Here is an 18,854-nt window from a genome sequence, read left to right as displayed (position 1 = left end):
GATTCCCGGGAATACCCATTCAAACCATTTCCCATTTCCTGAGAAATAAACTTTTTCTTTTGAAAACATTTAGAACATATTGGAATATATTTAGAAAATATGCAGGCCTACAGTTTACTTTCTTTCTTTCTTTCTTTCTTTTTGAAAACATCAAATTACTTGCTTTAACAAATTTTGCTTGTTTATACAATGAAGAATTGTCAAATAGCCTATCACATCCATGAGGCTCATCTCAGCAGACAGATCAATAGACTTGGTATTTCATATTATTCACATATATTCTAAAGTGACATTCAAGCTGTGTGCAAAGTTTATACAGTATTATGTTCATTGTAATGCTGACTAATATGAATTCTGTTCTTTTGTCTTGATTATTATTACCACCAAGTAATATACTACAGCAGTCAGGTTGGGAACACATGGGTTTATGCATATTTCTCCTTGTTGCATTTAGTGTTGCTTGAAATATGACCAATGCATTTCAACTGTGGCTGAAGTTGTACCTCAAAAACAAGTCCAGTCCCCAGGATTCCTGGGATAGTATGCTTCTGTTCCCGGATAGACAATGTCTCATTTTCAGGAAAAATATTAATCCCTGCTACACACCAGTTCTATTAATGAGGGTGAGTTTCAAAGTAGAGCCAATTTGACACAATGGCTCTTGGTTGTTTAACAAAAAAAATGCATGGCTAATTAGTTAGCAAACAGAGTTGCCAAGCGCAAGGCTAACATTAGCTGGCCAGCTACCACGTGTAGCAAACCATTATCTATCTGTCCAGCCCGTTCTCGTTCCCATGGCCTCAAATACCAACGCTTTGTTATGCCCCTTGGCGTCTGATACCAACGCACAGTCCACCCTTTAGCGCCTGTATGAGACGCACCAGGTTTTCAACTAATTCCAATGTAAGCCTATCCACATCATTATTAGACACCACAAGACTGATGACGTCTATAAAAGGTGACAATTTTCCTTCTTAGGAAGAGGCGGGTTGGGTAGATGGCTACATAGTTGGATGGCAAAAAGTGGCTTTAGCTGCAGGAGACCACTGTTTGCTTCAGCAAATGTCACATTTACAACCTTGACTCTAGAGAGTTTTTTGTCGTGGTGTTTACTGTTGCCATGATGACAAAAGTGATAATTCTAACCCAAAACACGATCTTTCCCTAAACCTAATTGATAGGGAAAATCTTGTATTCATTGAATAATTGTTGAAGAGACTCCACAGGCTCCAGTTGATGCTTACTTGAATATATGAAGTTTATTGAGAACAAATATCTGACGTCATAGAAACCTTTGGCACAGTGTACACATGGATACAGTCATACCAAAAACTTAGCACAAACAGGAAAACAATCACTTCTTATAGAGTTGCTCAGGTCACACCACCAGGAAGGGGAGAAAGAAGGACACATGGTGTCAGAATGAACTCTAATTGGAAAATAACGCGGGCAGCTGTTGTTACGCATCCAAGGCTTACCTTATCTCCCAGCCTGGCACCGTGAAGCTAAAACGTTTTTGTATGAGACCTTGGAGGCCAGAGTCAGGCCCTGTAGATAAAAAGACTTAGCTCATAAGTTGAACATTTCCATAAATTGAACATTGAACATCTCTTCTTCACAAATGAACATTTTTTCTCACATTTCTCACATTAATCAAGTGGTTTTTGTGCCTAAACCTAACCAGACCACACCAGTTTCTCTGAGTGTGTAATATTGCTGCAGATGGGTCTACATTGGATTTAGTTGAAAGTCCGGTGTGTCACCATAGAGACACCTTGGGGTACCTTTTGCGTCAGCATGAGATGCCAGAGGGGTGTGACAAAGAGTTGGTATTTAAAGACCTGGGATGAGAACAGGTTGATCTGTCCATCATTTATTGTTCACTCATTTTCACCGATTGAACATCCAACAACTATAATACGAATCTTACTGTTGTTATTCTGTCATGTCAAATTCCGATGTTTGATCTGTCTCTCGGAACTATGAGCTAAAGGTAACTAGTGAGTATGACAATTTGAGAGGAACATCTGGTTGGATGCAGCTCTCACTGTTTTTTATACCATCGAAGTCCACAAACGAGATAGAGAATGAATGGGAAGTTATCTCTCTACCTTTTTTTTCTTGGATCTACACTGATCTCATAAATGGCCTCTATGGACTCCAAATGACGGAAATCCGTCGTAGCAATGAGAACTTTAATCCCTGCAAACTTCACTATGTTTTTCCTTCATTCATGAAGGTCAAATAGCCTGCTGTTTTACCAATCAGAACAGAGTGGGTTCCTTGGGAGGGGGGCCTTAAACAGAGCTAAAACTGCCTGTTTCAGACAGAGGCTGAACTGAGGGGCTGCATAAAGGGTCTGTAAAAGATAAATAAGGAATGTTTTTAACTGTAAATCATGCAAAGATATTCCACTAGAGCTCCAGATTAAAAATACAGACATGGAAATGTGCATGATATGTCCTCTTTAGAATCAGTGTCTTCCTAGACCACATTTTCTTCCACCTCCTATGTTAGGACAGGGCTAAAATGTTCCAGTTTTACTGTCCAAACACCAGGATGTCAATCTGTAAACACAGTCGTATTCTACACTTCCACCTTCAGACTGGAATCGCAGCCCAGAGCCAGTTGTTATCTGGCTTTGCTCTGACAGCTTGGTGCCAACTCCCTCCTGCCGCCGTGTGATCCAGTTTCAGTCGGGCTCAGTGCTGCCAGACTCTGGCTGCACTATCAGATGTCCCCAGAATGAAATGGGCTGTTTTATCGCCTCACCCAGTGGCAGCTGTCTCCCAGGCATCCGCATACCTGCAAAAGGAGATACATGACCCTCCTCATGCCTCACTGTGAGGTGCTGTACATCAGTGACTGGGATGGTCAGGAAAGCCGTCCGTCACAAGATCGCCTTGCTGCTCTGCAGAGACACTGGAGAGGGAACCAGAAGTATCCTCACAGGTACGTAGGGAGCAAGGAGTGGTGGAAATATGCCAGAAGTGCACTCAGCTTAATTGACACAGAGTCAGGAGAAGACACTTTTAACCTGCACAGTCCTTTAAGTTGGCATGAAGGAGAGCAAAAAACTACAGTCTGCTGAGCAGTAGGCAGCCTTTTTATCCTGAATATTTTTGCAAATCAAATTTCATGAACTTTCCATGATCCGTGACATTTAAGATGATATTTGATCACAGCAAAAAAACAGACAGCTCAAGGTGCTGGTCTCAGCATGCGTGATGCAGTATGTCTAGCCATTAGGAACAACATGCAGGAACTATATTAGAAAAACACAAATATTCTAACAATGATGTGAATATCCAAATATAAAATACATAATGTACAAAATATACAAACAAAGTCCCACACAAGATACTGAAAAAGCAGATTACATGTTTCTTTTTTCATCTGTGACAATTACCAGCTTTTCCATTAAATACATATACTAAGCCTAAGCCTAACCAGTGACAGGGGTCGCAAATTAGCCTCGGCTAGAAATCCTATATGCAACACATCTGTTTCATGTTGTTTTAACCTGTTACAATGTTTTTGCATCATCCCTGAGAAATAAACTGCTAAATAAATAATAATGTTAAAATACTTATTGTTTAATATTGTATACAATATATCCTACTTGCCTTACTGAGGCTTAAGTTCGGACTACAAACTCAAGCAAATATTTAACAGTGTTATTATCACTTGTAAAAATCTGAGGAGGATATTAGATATTTAACATTCCTTTTTGATGCACTGTCAGATAGTTGCCAATCACCCACCGGTGATGTTTTTAAACACTATGTTTTTATCCTCTGTTTCACTGACAGGGTAATTTCCTTTCCTGATAAACAGGATAAAATGTGCTGCTCTGCCCACCGAGTCACCTTTCTCTCTGGCCTCAAATCCTGGCTTGAATGGAAACGATACATCCTCCTCTGTGGAGTGATATGTATTACTCAGGAGAAAGGAAATGACAAGTCAAGGAGATATGATTTGGTTATCTTCCAGTGAGCCATCAGCTAGAGGTGCTAAAAGGTAACAGTCTGTTACAAGTGTGCAAGAGGTTTCACTCCCGACAATATAATATGTGGACCGTACTATAAGGGTAAGTGATCCATCATAAAGGCAATGAAAGCAATGAAACCAATCAACTAATTAGACACGGATATCAGACCATAAATCCATGTCCAATTGGTTACAGGGCGTTTTTAATGGCTTGTTTGACTGATCACTTTGGTCAGTTTGACATCAACCTAACAGAGTTTAATAGCCTCGAAATACCAAAAGAAGTTTGTAGACACAGCTAATGATTTCAGTTAATAGTACCAGCAGATTAGGTCACGTTGTGAGTTCCTAGGAAATGAGTCAGTGATGGTGCGGAGGCTGCGGGTCAACCTGCGTAGCAGTGTGGAGGCTAGGGGGTCAGCCACTCACCGCTGTCAGAGGTCATCTGGTTGGTGGGAGTGTGGACCACGGTGCTCTGAGGGGTAGGAGAAACCACCTGGATGGATATCTCCGAGTTGCCTGGCAGAGGGCTTTCTGGAAGATCTGCCATGGCCGAGCCCACTGAAGACAAACAAGACCTGCATCCTTAATATGAATAGGTTTCATTGTTTCTTTAGCAGAGTGTCACAAATGTTTATGGCGCACCTCAATGATAAGCTTTACTTTTGAGAATTATGCCATTCTGCTGTGCAAAAATGAAAAAAAACTCACAGAATCATCAGATGGATCCATAAATGTTCTACTAAAATGCCCACAAGGCTTTTTTTCTGTCAGGTTTTCTCGACTTTATTTTGTACATTTTTATTTTTCAAGCACAAATGGATAGATATCAATAAATCCTTTTAGAAAGACATCTTTGCAATCCTCCTCTTTATATGCAAAACTACATAGATATGTAATTATACCATGAGCTTTCTGTATTGATAGGTGCATGTTAAAAGATAGGTTAACAATTTTTTAAAGGTGCCCATATGAACATTGAAACAGGCTTTTCTTGCTGTAATCATTGCTCCTGTTCATACTGATAATTAAGAGATCCAAAAGCGCTTCCAATGTAGGTGATGGGGTTCAAAATCCACAGTCCTCGTTTTGAGCAAAAATCTATTTAAAAGTTTAGCAGTCTGAGTTAGTCAAATATAGAGGACATCTTCCACACTTACAGTCTTTTTAGTAAAAAAAATCTCTCTTTGTGTTTTGATGGACAGTGTCTCCCTGTTCAGCTGCAGTGGAAGGATTGGGAAAAAAAGAGGGAATTTGGCTCCCAAAAGACAGTAACTTTTTAAGATATTTTGACTTGATTTGACTAATTTGGATGGCTGGAGCCTCATATTAGCTTCAAATAAACTTTTAAATACATTTTTGAACAAAAGGAGAGCTGATTTTGTCTCCCATCACTTACACTGAAAGTGTATTATGAAGGGATCTTTTAATGTTTGGTATAAACAGGAGGAATGATTACAGCAAAAACAACAAATGTTCATTTGGGCACCTGATTATTGTTTTAGGACAGACTTGAAAAATTGTGAGCCTATCTTAAAAGGCCTGAATGATTGCCCAGTTGCCCACATTTTAATAACACCCAGGCTGAAAAACAGGGAACCTGTTAAACATATGATTCAGCCAGTTAGTGACACTTGCTCACTGTGCCAGCTGCAAGGCCTTTGTAGTGGCCTTTTGTTGTCTACTAGTGAAAAGGCAATGGCTTTGACATGGATGGATGTGATACTATGTTGAATAGACCACTACTGTATATTTGGCCTTTTACACTACAACAAAAGCCACTAGCAGATTGTAACCGGTCGCGGTGAAAGATGTTTTGATTGATTTACACACAAATGACTGTAACTGTGGCAGTGAGTGAAGTGTTAAAAAGTGCTGATTAAAGTTTGATCATAGTTTCATCTTTCGTGTCAACATCTGTAGCAATGCAGCTCATGTACCAAAAATAATTTTCTTGTTAGAGATACCATGACTGATACTTTTAATAATCTGCCCTCTATAAATGTGATATGGAGGTCTTTATAATAAATGAAAAAGACATTAAAAATGCAGAATGCAACTTGTGCCAGACTTGGGAATAATAACTGTAATGACGTACACATTTATATAACTGCTTCATCTCATGATACCATTGACAAGTAGTCATTACTATTAATACCATTAGGGGGAAACATGTTTTTTCAAAGTTAGTTGACTACTTGGTGCTCTCATGGTAAACATCTAACATGTCAAGGACAGTCATGTGATTATTCATGAGCTGTTGAGAGCTGCACCTGTCCCATGAGCCGTGACCTTTTGACCTTGCAGTATCAGTGTGTGTCTGCTCTCTGCTTCATTTTGCTCTGTCTTTTTTTTTTTTTTTTTCCTCTCCATCTCTGACTAATTCTGATTTCAGACTGTGAAATGTGAAATGGCAGTAGAGGTATCGCATGCTGGTCTCCTCGGGTCAAACGAGATGAGTGCAGCTGTTGCTGGGTCGACTTAAAGAGCGTGTATACAGTAGGGAGGGGGCTTCCCTGAATAATTTCTTCCTCTTTCTAACTCACCCTCTCTCTGCCTCTCTGTCCCCAACGTAGGTCATTTATCTCAGTGCCGGAGAGCGGTGCGCGCTTCATTACATCCAAAACAACAACAGGCAAAACCAACTGCAACTTCAGCAGCACTCTCTTCCACTCCCTCCCTTCCTCCCTCCCTCCCTCCCTCTACGCCTGCTTCTATCTCACACATTTCTGTTTCTCTTCCATTCTCATCCATGTCAGATTCAGTTGAAGAGGTCATAAAATGGCCTCCGATGAGGACAACAGTCTGGGCAAACACTCTTGTACACTCACAAACACTCTTTTACACACACAGACACACACACACACACACACACACACACACACACACCTCCCCAGGCCCCCTGCTAGAATGTCAGGTCAGCAGTCGTGGCGCAGTAGAGGTAGCAGCAGTTAGCAGCAGCAGCACAGTGTGGCTGTGGCACCCCAGTGGAAGAATGAATGGTCGTCGGCCTGCGCCGCGGCTGCAGTGAACGCCTTTGTTGTGTGGAATGTGTCAGCGTGGAAACGACCTGCGTTTATGATAGTGCTGGTCATTGTGTGTGCCTGGCGAAAACGACCAGTTTCGGTGTGAAAGTTGGAGAGGGGTTTGTGTTTGTCATCATCTATATGCACATTCATTCAAAGCGGCCATAATCAATATCTTTATATTAACAATGGATTGCATGACTACTTGAATGTGAAAGGGGTCACCAATAGAGCCACAGAGAATAACCATCCGTCTCTGCAGTTCCCCTCAGTTCTACAGAGTTTTATAGCATCATTCAGCTCATTGATTTAAGGTTTCTGGCCTGTAACTTTACTGTTTCTCACTGTGTTGTTACTGGGGCAGAACAGGCAGCTATTTTAAGCGAAAAAGCTCTAAAAATCTTTGGTACGATATCTGTCTAGCACCAAACTACAGACAGAATTAGAGACTAGCTGGTAAACATGGTGGAGCATTTAACTTCTAAAGAGACAGATATTTCCCTCAGGAGTTGTTGAAGCGCAAACCAAAGCTAAAATGAGAAGGATTTGAGGATTTGAATAAACATGACTCTAAATGAATGCTATGTTGCTCTGTATCTGCTAAATGTGTCTATAGGAAACAGTCTGCTAACAAGTTTTTATATCAACTAAAAAGGTGATAATTTGTCAATGTTATGTTCACAACTTGTTTCCTCTGCCCTTAAGTGGCCCAAAAAATCAGTTATTGCAGGTTAAAAAAAGCACAGTTTATCCTTGTCTGTTTTTCTTTTTTCAGTAGGTTCAGTCAAATTTGCTTAGTACTGCCTCTCAGGGAGGCAGAATCTGGACATTTCAACCATTTGTCCATTACTTTTAACTCTCTATTTTGACTTTTCTGTCCACTCGCGGAATAGTTTTCATGCACTCAATTGCATACAATTGGAACACGTGGTGGTAAGGTGACTCACGAGGGTGGGAAACAAAACGAAAAGGTGAACAAAAGGTGTGTCCTGTTGTAGCTGGAAGGCCACTAGCTACTAGGACAATAAATATACAACAATATCAGCATCGCAACAATGTGTAACCCTATTTGTGTGTCCTCCAAAGAATGTGAATGTATTTTTTATTTTTCTACCACAATTAGCCCAATGTACCCTCCGGCTACATAAGTACCTCTAATTGGGAGTTGTGTGTGTGTGTGTGTGTGTGTGTGTGTGTGTGTGTGTGTGTGTGTGTCCAAGGACAAAGTTTTGTCACTCTCCTTGAGCTCCAATTCCATGTCAGTCATACTGGACATGAGCCTGCATTCTCAGCTGCTCTACTCTGTCCTTCGTGTGTGCTCACAGTTCACACACATACACACTCAAAGGCTTAAACACATTTTATCATATACCTCTCTGTTTCCGTCTCACTCCCTCTCCCCTCTCGTCTCTTTCTTCACATGTATCCCCAGCCCCCATCCTCTGCTCTATCTCTCTCTCTCTCACACACACACACCCTGAGCCCTGAAGACATTTTCTTTCTCTCCTTCACTTATCATCTACTCTCTCTCTCTCTCTCTTTCTCTTCCACTGTCTGCTTTTCTTTCTCTCTCCATCTTTGTCACTGCCCTCATTCTCTCTGTGTCACTACTTTCCTCATCTCTCTGCTTCAACTTCAAAGCCTCGTTGGGATGCATACTGTATCTTTGCAGTTTGCGTGCATGTGCCTGTGACTATATATTGGTGTGTATAATGCTGTATGGGTTGATATCTATGCATTCTAGCTTCTGTGTGTGTGTGTGTGTGTGCGCGTGTTGGCTTACTGCCTGCATATCAGCAGCTGTTGTCGGCCACAGGAGAAAATTCAAGATCAATGGTATTGTGTTGCCAGCAAGCCTGGGGCCTGGCATTCAGTGATACCATGTCAGTGTGTGTGTGTGTGTGTGTGTGTGTGTGTGTGTGTGTGTGTGTTCTCACCTCTGCTCTCTTGTCGGGCCCAGAATTGCTTGACAGTTTTGGCAATGTCACGGTTCTCTCTCAGTTTTTTCTGCCACTGGCGCAGCTCCTGCACATCTGAGCGTGCCCTAATCTATAACACACACACACACACACGCATACACAGCACACGTGCGCAGGCAGCACATGCATAAATTCAAATGAGCAAACATTATCAATAACTTAATTATGTTGCATGCTAGTCAATACTCAGGCCAGTGGTGTCTACAAAATCCTATTGTAAGCGTTCATAATGTTTAGATAATATATTGTGCTTCTATAACTGTGTGTGTCTGTGGGTTTGGATGCTCTCATTTGGGTGTGTTCACACTCTTGGCAACAGAATGAATAAATCAGTCAAATTCTGCTGAGGATCAATGCAACCTAATTGTCAATAAGCTGTCTTTGATTCTTCTCTCTGTCCGGCCTGTAGTTAGCATGAGTTGTGCTTTTGTTCTTGGAGGACACCCCTTGTAGTTGCTGTGAGTTCGTGTGTGGGCTGCAGGCTTTCCTGAGAGATTGCTTAACAGGCTTGCTGTTTTAGATGAATAGCAAAATGTCCCTTAAGAGCTTATTCTCCTTTCCCTTCTTTATCTCCTCCTACTACTACTGCTCCTCTCCCACTAACTAGGCCTGCTTCCCTTTATTCCCTCCTTTGTCTCTGGTCATCTCCCGTCTTTCCTCTCTTTTCCTTTAGTACCCAGGTGCGACTCCCCTGAGAAACAGTCTCTTCTGCCAACATCTTATTATGTCTTTATTCTCCAACACATCAATGTTTCATCCCTCTCCATAAATCTCCTCTTTACTCCATATTCTCTCCCACTTCTCCTCTCTCCAATCCTGTTTTCCTACCTCTCCAAAAGTGGGTCTATTATATAACATGCAGCCTGGCAAATGGGTTGAGGAGCGGGTATGACTAGTGAGCTCTGATAGTTAATTCACCGGGTGTCACAGTGCTGCAACAGCCCCTCTGCTGATGGGAGCAAACCATAGAAATGGAAATGAGGGTTGAGGGTCAGTAGGGGTGGTGAGGGGTGGGAGGGTGGGTGCGGGCGGCAGTTGGGGGGGTGGAGGGGGTGGTGGTGGTGGTTTGGAGTCTGTCGTGTTTGCTCACCATCGCTTTGTGTCTGTGTGGCCATTTCTACTCTATGTCACTTTCCATTTCTGTCCACTTGTATGTGTGTGTCACACACACATACAAAGACAAAAACTGTTTTTCTCAGTTCCTGGAAAGCTGACTTTGTGAATATACAAGCTTTCTACAGGATGCTGACAGTTCATGTGTAATAGTGAGGAGACAAAAAGCTGAGTTGAGTGTGTGTGCGTGAGTGTTCTGAAGCCTGTCTGTGTGCATCAGCACTGCTGATTAGCGGGGGTGAGGTATTGTTTTGACTGTATGCATGAAGCCTGTCTAGGGCTCATTGTGTGTGTGTGTGTGTGTGTGTGTGTGTGTGTGTATACGTGCTCTCTATGAGCGTTTATACATTTAAACTTGATGTACGACTCCAAATTCAGTTTTTTGTCATCTATTCTTCCTAGTTTGAATCCATCTGTTAACACAGTATCTTTTTGGTATAATCTCTGTTTGTTTCACTGTGCACGTGAGTCACTCTACTCATGCTGTGAGGATGGATGGATGCATTAAGGTTGGTATTAAAGCAATTAGAAGAATTAGCAAGGCATTGAGAGGGTGCACGCATGCATATGGAAAACAAAATCACACACACTCAACAGCAGCACAAAACACTAAAAAGAGAATCTCAATCCTATTAAGCTCTACTGGCATCTGTTCTCAAAGTCGACATCACCAGCAGCACAAACAGAACCCCCTTACACTCACCACATACCCACAAAATTCATACAAGCACAACGTGACACAAACTGTACACAGTATGCCCTCCTCACCCTCTCTCTCTCTCTCTCTCTCTCTCTCTCTCTCTGTCTCTCTCACACACACACTTCAATCCCAATGCACAGCCTTAAGCCGCCTTCCTTTTTGTACAAAGCTGCCTGTGAGACTGAATTCCTCTCCCAGTCTCACACTCTGCAGCAGCACAATGGCTTCTGTTTGGAGGAACCGGCTGTAGCCGTGCTGACAGGCTGCACAAGACCCAGGCATCGTAGCTTGTTCTATACCCTTCACACACACACACACACACACACACCCATCTCTTTGTTGCGCAATGCTTTCATCAAAGTTTAACCATCCAAACAACCTGTAAATTGATTTGTGCCTCTGTAGACTCAAGCGCAGTAAGTGGTTACGTTGTGACCCCACTGTCCACTTAGAAGTAAATAAGATCTAGAATACTGTCAGTATTACAGAGGAAAGTGGATATCCCAGGACTACCGGTGTAGGCCTTTCATGCTGTGACCAGTCCATCACATTCATTCATTCAGCCTGTCCCTACAATCCCTCTTCAGGAGGGGGAAGTGAGGTTGAAGCAGCGCCACTGGCTACTGGAGGTCCTGAGTGCCTGTGACATATTTTCTGCATGAGTGTCACTGCATGGCTCTTCACCGACTAAACACTGGACCTCCATTCAAACCATTCATCTGTCGTGGCCCTCAGATCATTCAGTTGGAATCACAGACCTACTTCTGCTGTTGACTATACAGCTCTCTCTCTCTCTCTCTCTCTCTTTGTGTGTGTGTGTGTGTGTGTGTGATTCTTTCAACCAGCTCTAGGTTATGTCAAGTGGAATACCACTCACTGTGCCCCACTTTTTGACAAAAACTGGGACTACTAATGCAAGAGGAACTTCCTCAGACATGTCAGGAACATAACAGGGCTACTATTCTTATTTGAATTTACTTACCTAATTAAAATAAAAAAATGTTTAAAAATGTTTTTTAACAGATATAACATAGTTACTCTAAGAAAAAGAGCATCCAATTTAGGTGAGAAAATCTACATCTGCAGGTTTAACTAAAATCTAATATTTGTTTGACAGTTTGAATGCCGATTTTATTTTTACAAAATGTAAGAAAACAGTGAAAAATGCATTTTATTATTTCCTGCAGTCAAAGTTGAAGTTTTTAAATGTATTATTTTGTCTGAGCAACAATCCTAAAATAACCATTTTACTATAAATGACAAAGATAACATTACATTTGAGCGGCTGAACCAATAGACTTTTTTGGCATATTTGTTTAAGAAATGACCAAATTATTATTTGATTATAAAAATAGTTGCCGATGAATCTTTTGTTGATCGACTAATTGATTAATTGACTTATCAGCTGTGGCTCTGCACCAAAATTACCATGGAAATGACTGAAGAATTTAAGTTAAAAAAATGTGTGTATATTGCATAAATCTGCTTCTGCAAATGGAGACACTGGAACTGATTATGCCTACTTCTCTACCTGACCACAACCCCCCTCCCCTCCCGGATATTGACAGCCTACAGTAATTGTAATGCCTATTTATTACACAGCAGCCACATTACTCCAACTCAGCTGACTAGACCAGAGAGAGTCTGAGAAGTCTTAGTGATTAGTGGTGTATGTGTGTGTGTGTGTGTGTGTGCATGTACATATGTGTGCATTACAGTAGCAGGCATGGATGAATGGATTAGAGTTGGGCTAAGGCACACAGCGTAAAGAAGATTATGTAATATGTTTAGCCCTGGCAGCGCTTTATAGTTCTACGTGAGTGAACCAAGAGACAATCGCATTGTCTGGGTCATAGATGTGTGTGTGTGTGTGACAGTGTGTTTCTGTATCTCCACTGCTGCTCTTCTTCAGTCTTCAATATGTTTTGATGGAGATTAATAATGGAGGGATAAAATTCCAATCGACAAAAATACTGTCTTTCCCCGCTTTCCAGTCTTCAGTCTGTCCGTCTTTCTTACACACACACACACACATAAACACACACACACACACACACCCTCTGCAGTCAGCGCTGCGTCAGGCAGGTTATATAACAGAGAAGAGAGTGTAAGAGTGAGGGGAAAAGAGAGGCTGTAGGGGGATGGACGGTTGAAGAGAAAATAGTATATTGATGAAAAGGCGTACAATTTGGATAAAATATATATAAAAATGATTATCTTAGCATTAAGAAGTCACATAGAGGAATCCTCATTGAATCAAATGTTGTATTTTGCACTTTTCTACAGCAAAATACCATAATCATAAGTCTCATAAACCCTTAAAAAATATTTCTATATTAAAATCTCACACTCAGATTTTAGTAAAATATATCTTGTTATTGTTCTCTTAGATATGTAATCTATGAAGCATGATATCTTGATGAGAGTTTTGTCAGAATGACAATGGGATAATTCTATTTGCAAAACACATAAATACAAACAGGAACTAATGAAGTTTTACAGTGCATCAGTGCTTCACAGATAACTTCGTTTGTGCTAATGTCCTCATCTGTGCTCTGCTGCCCGCTGTGTTGTTACTGCTGTTTTTCTTGAGTCAAGGTAACAGCAGCCATGACACATTACAGAACGCCTGTCAGGACTTTGCTCAGTGCCTACCCAAAATATCTCTGCCCTGTGTGTCTTTAATAAATTATGATCCTCTGTGTCTTTAAGAGGCCAACCCTCAACCTCAGACCCTGATTGTTCTGTGTTCACAGCCCCCACAAGCCTCTCAGAGGCTTCATCCTTCATCTCTCTGCCTATTCTTACCCTTTACAGATGTATTTCCCTCCATCTTCCCCAATTCCTAATCCGAGGCCACTTTACAGAATCAGCTTGTCTTGTCTCTTTCCTCCCTTTTGTCACCCTTCTATCTTTCCAAAAATGCTCCAAACATAGCCCTGAGCTTCATCCTTATATCCTCCCATTCTCTCTTTGCTTTCTCTTTTTTTCTCTTTCTGGATGTGTCTCTCTTCCTCTAAATCCCTTGGGGTGGCAGGCTGCAGTGCTATCAGTGGCCCTACTGAACCTTTCTTAGTTCAGTGTAAACACAGTGAGGAGTGACAGTCAGCTGACTCACTGCTGCCACCTGATGTGAGCAGAGGCTAATCCGATTTTGTGTTGTAACAGAAAACAAGAGGAGGTGTTGCCCCCTGCTGGTGCAATAGTAGACCAAATCTGAAAGCATGTACACACACATTAAAGGTACACTATGCAGGATTTCCCTAAAAAACAATGTATAGACTCATATAAAAGTAATCTCTCCTAATCATCACTTATGACCCATTAGAAGTGTGTGGTAGTGTATGTATCTACAGAGACCCTGCCCTCTACCTGTATTTTTTTATTTTCTTATTATTTTTCTGTGTTCGAGACATTTCTAGGCGTCAAACTTTGGGCAGTGGGTGTGTAGCCTCCAGCCAATAACAGTGCGCAGGGTGTGAGGTCGGAACTCGTAGCATAGCGACCAGGTTACATCACTGTCTCTGTCGCTCTCCTCTGTTCCGCTCTGCTCTCTGTCTCTGTATCATGGATGTATAAAGAGCAGCAGGTCTGTGTGTCTGCTTGACCGAGGGTGGGGCTGAGCTACACAAACACAGAGCAGAGAGGCCGCAGTGGCCAGGATGAAGCTCTGCATTTACACAAAATTCGACGATACAGCACTTTCCTGCAGGTTGTGCGGAGGTGCGGGCGTGTTTATTTGTGCTTTAGAACGTAACCGCCGTGAAACAATCAGTATTTTATTTGTCTGATTCATGACTTTGTTCTCGCCAGCGCCGCTCGCTCTCTTCTTTCACTCTCTAGTTCACTCGACCACCACTGCTCCCTCTCTCTAGCTCGCTTCTCTTTCTCTCGCCAACTTTGAATGCTGTGCGTTTACAAATGCTAACTGACAATCCTGCATAGTATACCTTTAAGTAAATCTTTTCATGCATAACCCCTTACATTCATCTACATGCCCACGTACATGCATGTGCAAACATAGATTTTCAGATCGTTCAAACAGAATGTGATGTACGTGACAGCACAGCTGGCATCATTTCCTCTCAATGGTTTGTGCAGCAAAACTGAAACTGAATCCTCTCCCAAGCAGGGAAGGACAAGAAACAAAAAAAACATAAGAGCTTCTGGAGTGACAAACAAAAACATGACCTCTGCTTACATCCTTACACCATAGGAGATTTATCTGTGTGTGAAGCAGAATGAGAGTGTGTGATCGTGGGGAAATTGCTGCTGTTTGCCTCTGGTAGTGCCTATTTATATCACGAAGCCCACACAGGAAGGAATTAAGCTCGGCATCACTGATGACATAATCAAACTGCTGAATGAAATTGCAGTCCCTGTGGATAAGGGGGGCTTTTCAGCAGGATGGGATTATACAACAAGATTGCACTGTGGGCCAATGCACTCACAGCAGGGTGCGTATTGTATCATAACGGACACATACACACACACATACACATACACATACATACACACACACACACACACACACACACACAGGCAGGCAGGCTCACTGTGTGTGGGGTAACTGCAGGGTTCCTTCACGCTTTCGACTTCAAAATTCCAATTTTTTCCACACTGTAACTGGAAGTGGTAATTGGAGTTGGCCAGCCGGACTAACCCAGGCAATATCACTATGCAGAAGTTGTAGTGAGTACACAGCTAAAGCGTAATATGAATTCAGAGTATTTTCCCCCTGTATTTTATTATCGTAATTCCTGGATCTTCTGAGATTTTCCAAACTTCTCGTGCTTTTTTAGGCCTGTGTAAGCCACCTGTCATTTCTTCTAACTATGTCTATCTGCATTCCCAGTCCTAGCTATGCTTTAGTGCTTTGATATACAATTGGACATACAGCCTGTAAACACCATTTTGCCTGTTAGTTTTGTCCAGCGTACCTTGTATCCCCTCCAGAAAGCCTGGATGAGCAGAGCAGCCTGATCCTCTCTCAGCAGCAGAAACAGAGGGATGGGAGGCCTAGGACTGAAGATAGGGAGAGAGAGAAAAAAAGGAAGAGAGACAAGACAGTAAATTTATTTTTTTTTCATAATTATTTTCCTTGAAATTAATGTTTTAATTAATGTGCTTTTATGCAGAACTGGTCACTGTGAAACTCATGAATGCCAAAGTCTTGTATGTGTGACAGGTGACAAACTGAAGAGACACTCACTGCATGCTGAGCCAGTCCTTGACAAAGTGGATGTTATGGAAGTTCAATGGGACCTGTCCTTGCCTGCGGGGGTTATGGCTGAGAAGAGAGGAGGACACATGACACACACATATACTTCTCACACATAGAGACATTTAAGAGAATTCATGGGATGAGGTGACGTGAGTGTTATAGAGTGAAAATAGATGTGTATACAGTAAGTGGATGGGCTCTTACTTGTAGAGCCACTCAGTTAGAAAGTCACATGGATTAAATGCTGTTGTTTTCCTCTGAAACACAAAAGAAAACAATCGATGTGATGCAAAATGCAGTGATGGAAAAAAGTATTCTGATCATAAAATTTAACATTACCACAATGTAAACACACTCCATTACATGTAAAAGTCTTGCATTCAAAGTAACAGCACAAAATTTACAATATGTATTTAAAATAATAAAACTAACATTATGTCAAAAATGACCCTTGTCAATGTTATATTGTTATAGATTATATCAATTCATTATTATTACTGATGCAGTAATGTGTAAGTACCATTTTACTGTTGTGGCTGATCAAGATGAAGTGAGTTTAAATTACCTCATATACTAAAGCGTATTGAATCTATAACAATGAACCATATTTTATAGGCTGATTATATGTTTTGTGGGTGAATTCTTAATCTACAAAGTATACAGTGATTACAGCTATAAAAAAAATCTAAAATGTAGTGAATAGTTTTAAGTAAAAAGTAGCAGAAAATGGAAACGTAACTGCAAAGTACCTAAAAACTGTTTTAAATCACAATACTTGAATAATGTACTAATAATAATAATAAATTCCACTTCAGACAGTCTGTAGACTTTGATGTGGTTTGGCATGGTATATTTTACTATTTTTACCATTACAAACAGTGCAACCAAACACACAAATTACTTCAGATTAATTTAAAATTTAGCAATATGGGTTGCCTGTTGTTTGTTTATTAGTTACATATTTATCAGATGAAATTCTGACCTGGAAACAGCCCTGTTTTTGGGCTTCTTTCAGTAAAGCCTCCAATCCAGGCAACAACACTGGAAACACTCTCTGTTCCACGAACTGTGTGACAGGACCTGACACACACACAAACACACACACACATACACAATATATGGACCAGAATGGCAGAGACATTTGCACACAGCTTAACCCTGCAAACCAAAGTCCATTCATCTTACGTTGATGGAGTTGTGGAGGCGATGTAGTGTCCGTTGTTGATAGGGTTTTCTGGCTTGAAGGTGGAGCTTTTCCTAACACAGAGTATCCAGTGAGAGCAGGGTGGCACAGAAGAGGGTCAAAGTCTTTCAGGGGATCATCATCCACAAACATCTAATGGAATCGGTGATTGCCATAATTACTTCAGAGGATGCTGGAGTGACATGAACCAGACTAATGTGGCAGACAGGGATATTTGTACAGCTGACCTTGGTTGTGGTGTGTCCATAGAAGACAGGGGAGTGTGTACTGGCGCTGTACTGGGAGAGCTGAGTGCTGTCTGAGCTGGTATCTGTCCACACAGCATTGGGAGGACTGGGCTGCTCAGCTTCATACTCTCCAAAATACATTAAGCAAAGAAACAGCTTTTATATCTAACCTTTTACATTTCACAAACACCTTAGCAAACGGAAAATGATCATCTTACCTTCACACACTTGTTGCCAAAGTGATTTTTTGGCATCGATTATCTTCGCCATTATTTTGCCTGTTTTGTTCTGCGGTTGCCAGGGACTCCCGGTTGCCAAGGAAGTAAGCACATGACTTCCGGTCTCAACACAGTTAGGACTGCAAAAACCTTGGACGGTAAGTTCGACAGAGAAGCACTGGACGACACTTAGAGGGCAAACTGGTCTTCAAAAACAGAGGAATAACCAAAAACTTGTTCCCTAAACCAGCTAACCCTCTTCTTATGAACCGAGTGTTACGCTTCATGATATCATAGTTGCATATTTGAGCTACAAAGCGTTACAAACTAATGAACTTAAAAAGAAATGAATCTCAGATGACCTCGTGTACATCCGTGCTCACAACAGGCAATGACGTATTTTTGTCACTTCAGCTCCTTTGATTGTTAAAAATACACTGTAGCATTTCATTTTAATGCCATAGTGCTCATATTAGCCGCTAGAGGGTACCCAATGATACTGTATGTTTAACCCTTCAAGATTTGGAGGTGAAGTCTACTGTAGAAATAAACTGAAAAAAGTTCAAACAAAAACAGACAGACATACTATATTATCCTAGTTATACCAAAATAAACTCTTGGTTTTGTGTCTTGATTTCATCTTCTCTGTTTTGTTTATTTGTCTTAAAGGGTAAGTTTCTAGACGCTTGAACATATTTTCTCAATTAAGTTTGTAAATCTACTTGCTTTGCCCTGATTAACTCTACTGTGGATGTTTTTAATGGGGTTTCTTATATATTTTAATAACACCTTAGTTTGATGAGTGAAATTTAAAAATATTTCAAATTAATGTGTGAACTAGGGGAAGTAAAGTTGTACATAATTTGTTAATTACAGACTCCAGAATATCCTCTATACAAGATTGTACCATACCATTTCGTCGCACTGCATTTGGGGTGTCAGCTTTCTCTGTGAAAGCCACAACTCAGTGGAATGCCCTATCTGATGATATGAAGTTCAGTCAATGAATTCAAGGCCAAATTAAACAAATACTAAAGCTAAAGCTATCAGCTGTGTGACCACTGAGTCTAAACTCCATTTATGGTCTTCTCATTAGCACAGGTAGTCTTGCTTTTAATTTGGCAAGTTCACATTATTAATTTCTAATTGACATTGTGGGTGTATGTGATGTGC

General features: G+C 41.1%; 1 protein-coding gene across 3 annotated transcripts; it reads right to left on the bottom strand.

Annotated features, from left to right (window-relative positions):
- Positions 1 to 1,239: 1,239 nt before the first annotated feature.
- iqck (IQ motif containing K) lies at positions 1,240 to 18,394 on the bottom strand. Of its 3 annotated transcripts, none has more exons than XM_067615957.1 (10): positions 17,682 to 18,392; positions 17,464 to 17,591; positions 17,218 to 17,368; positions 17,015 to 17,112; positions 16,237 to 16,289; positions 16,021 to 16,098; positions 15,749 to 15,833; positions 8,954 to 9,065; positions 4,420 to 4,551; positions 1,240 to 3,000 (listed from the first exon to the last, which is right to left on the bottom strand). In XM_067615957.1, exons 1-10 carry the CDS (start codon positions 17,731 to 17,733, stop codon positions 2,891 to 2,893), a joined length of 999 nt encoding a protein of 332 aa, XP_067472058.1. In that variant the 5' UTR covers positions 17,734 to 18,392; the 3' UTR covers positions 1,240 to 2,890. The 3 variants fall into 3 exon arrangements, with proteins under 3 accessions (XP_067472058.1, XP_067472059.1, XP_067472057.1); XM_067615958.1 differs by having other exon boundaries at positions 1,240 to 2,922; positions 17,682 to 18,389; XM_067615956.1 differs by lacking the exon at positions 1,240 to 3,000 and adding an exon at positions 3,581 to 3,920 and having other exon boundaries at positions 17,682 to 18,394.
- Between the last annotated feature and the right edge of the window lie 460 nt (positions 18,395 to 18,854).

Source organism: Thunnus thynnus, chromosome 17, assembly GCF_963924715.1.
Source record: "Thunnus thynnus chromosome 17, fThuThy2.1, whole genome shotgun sequence".
Lineage (NCBI taxonomy): Eukaryota > Metazoa > Chordata > Actinopteri > Scombriformes > Scombridae > Thunnus > Thunnus thynnus.
The sequence above is the reverse complement of the archived record's forward strand: the minus strand, read 5'-3'. Positions and strand labels throughout refer to the sequence as shown.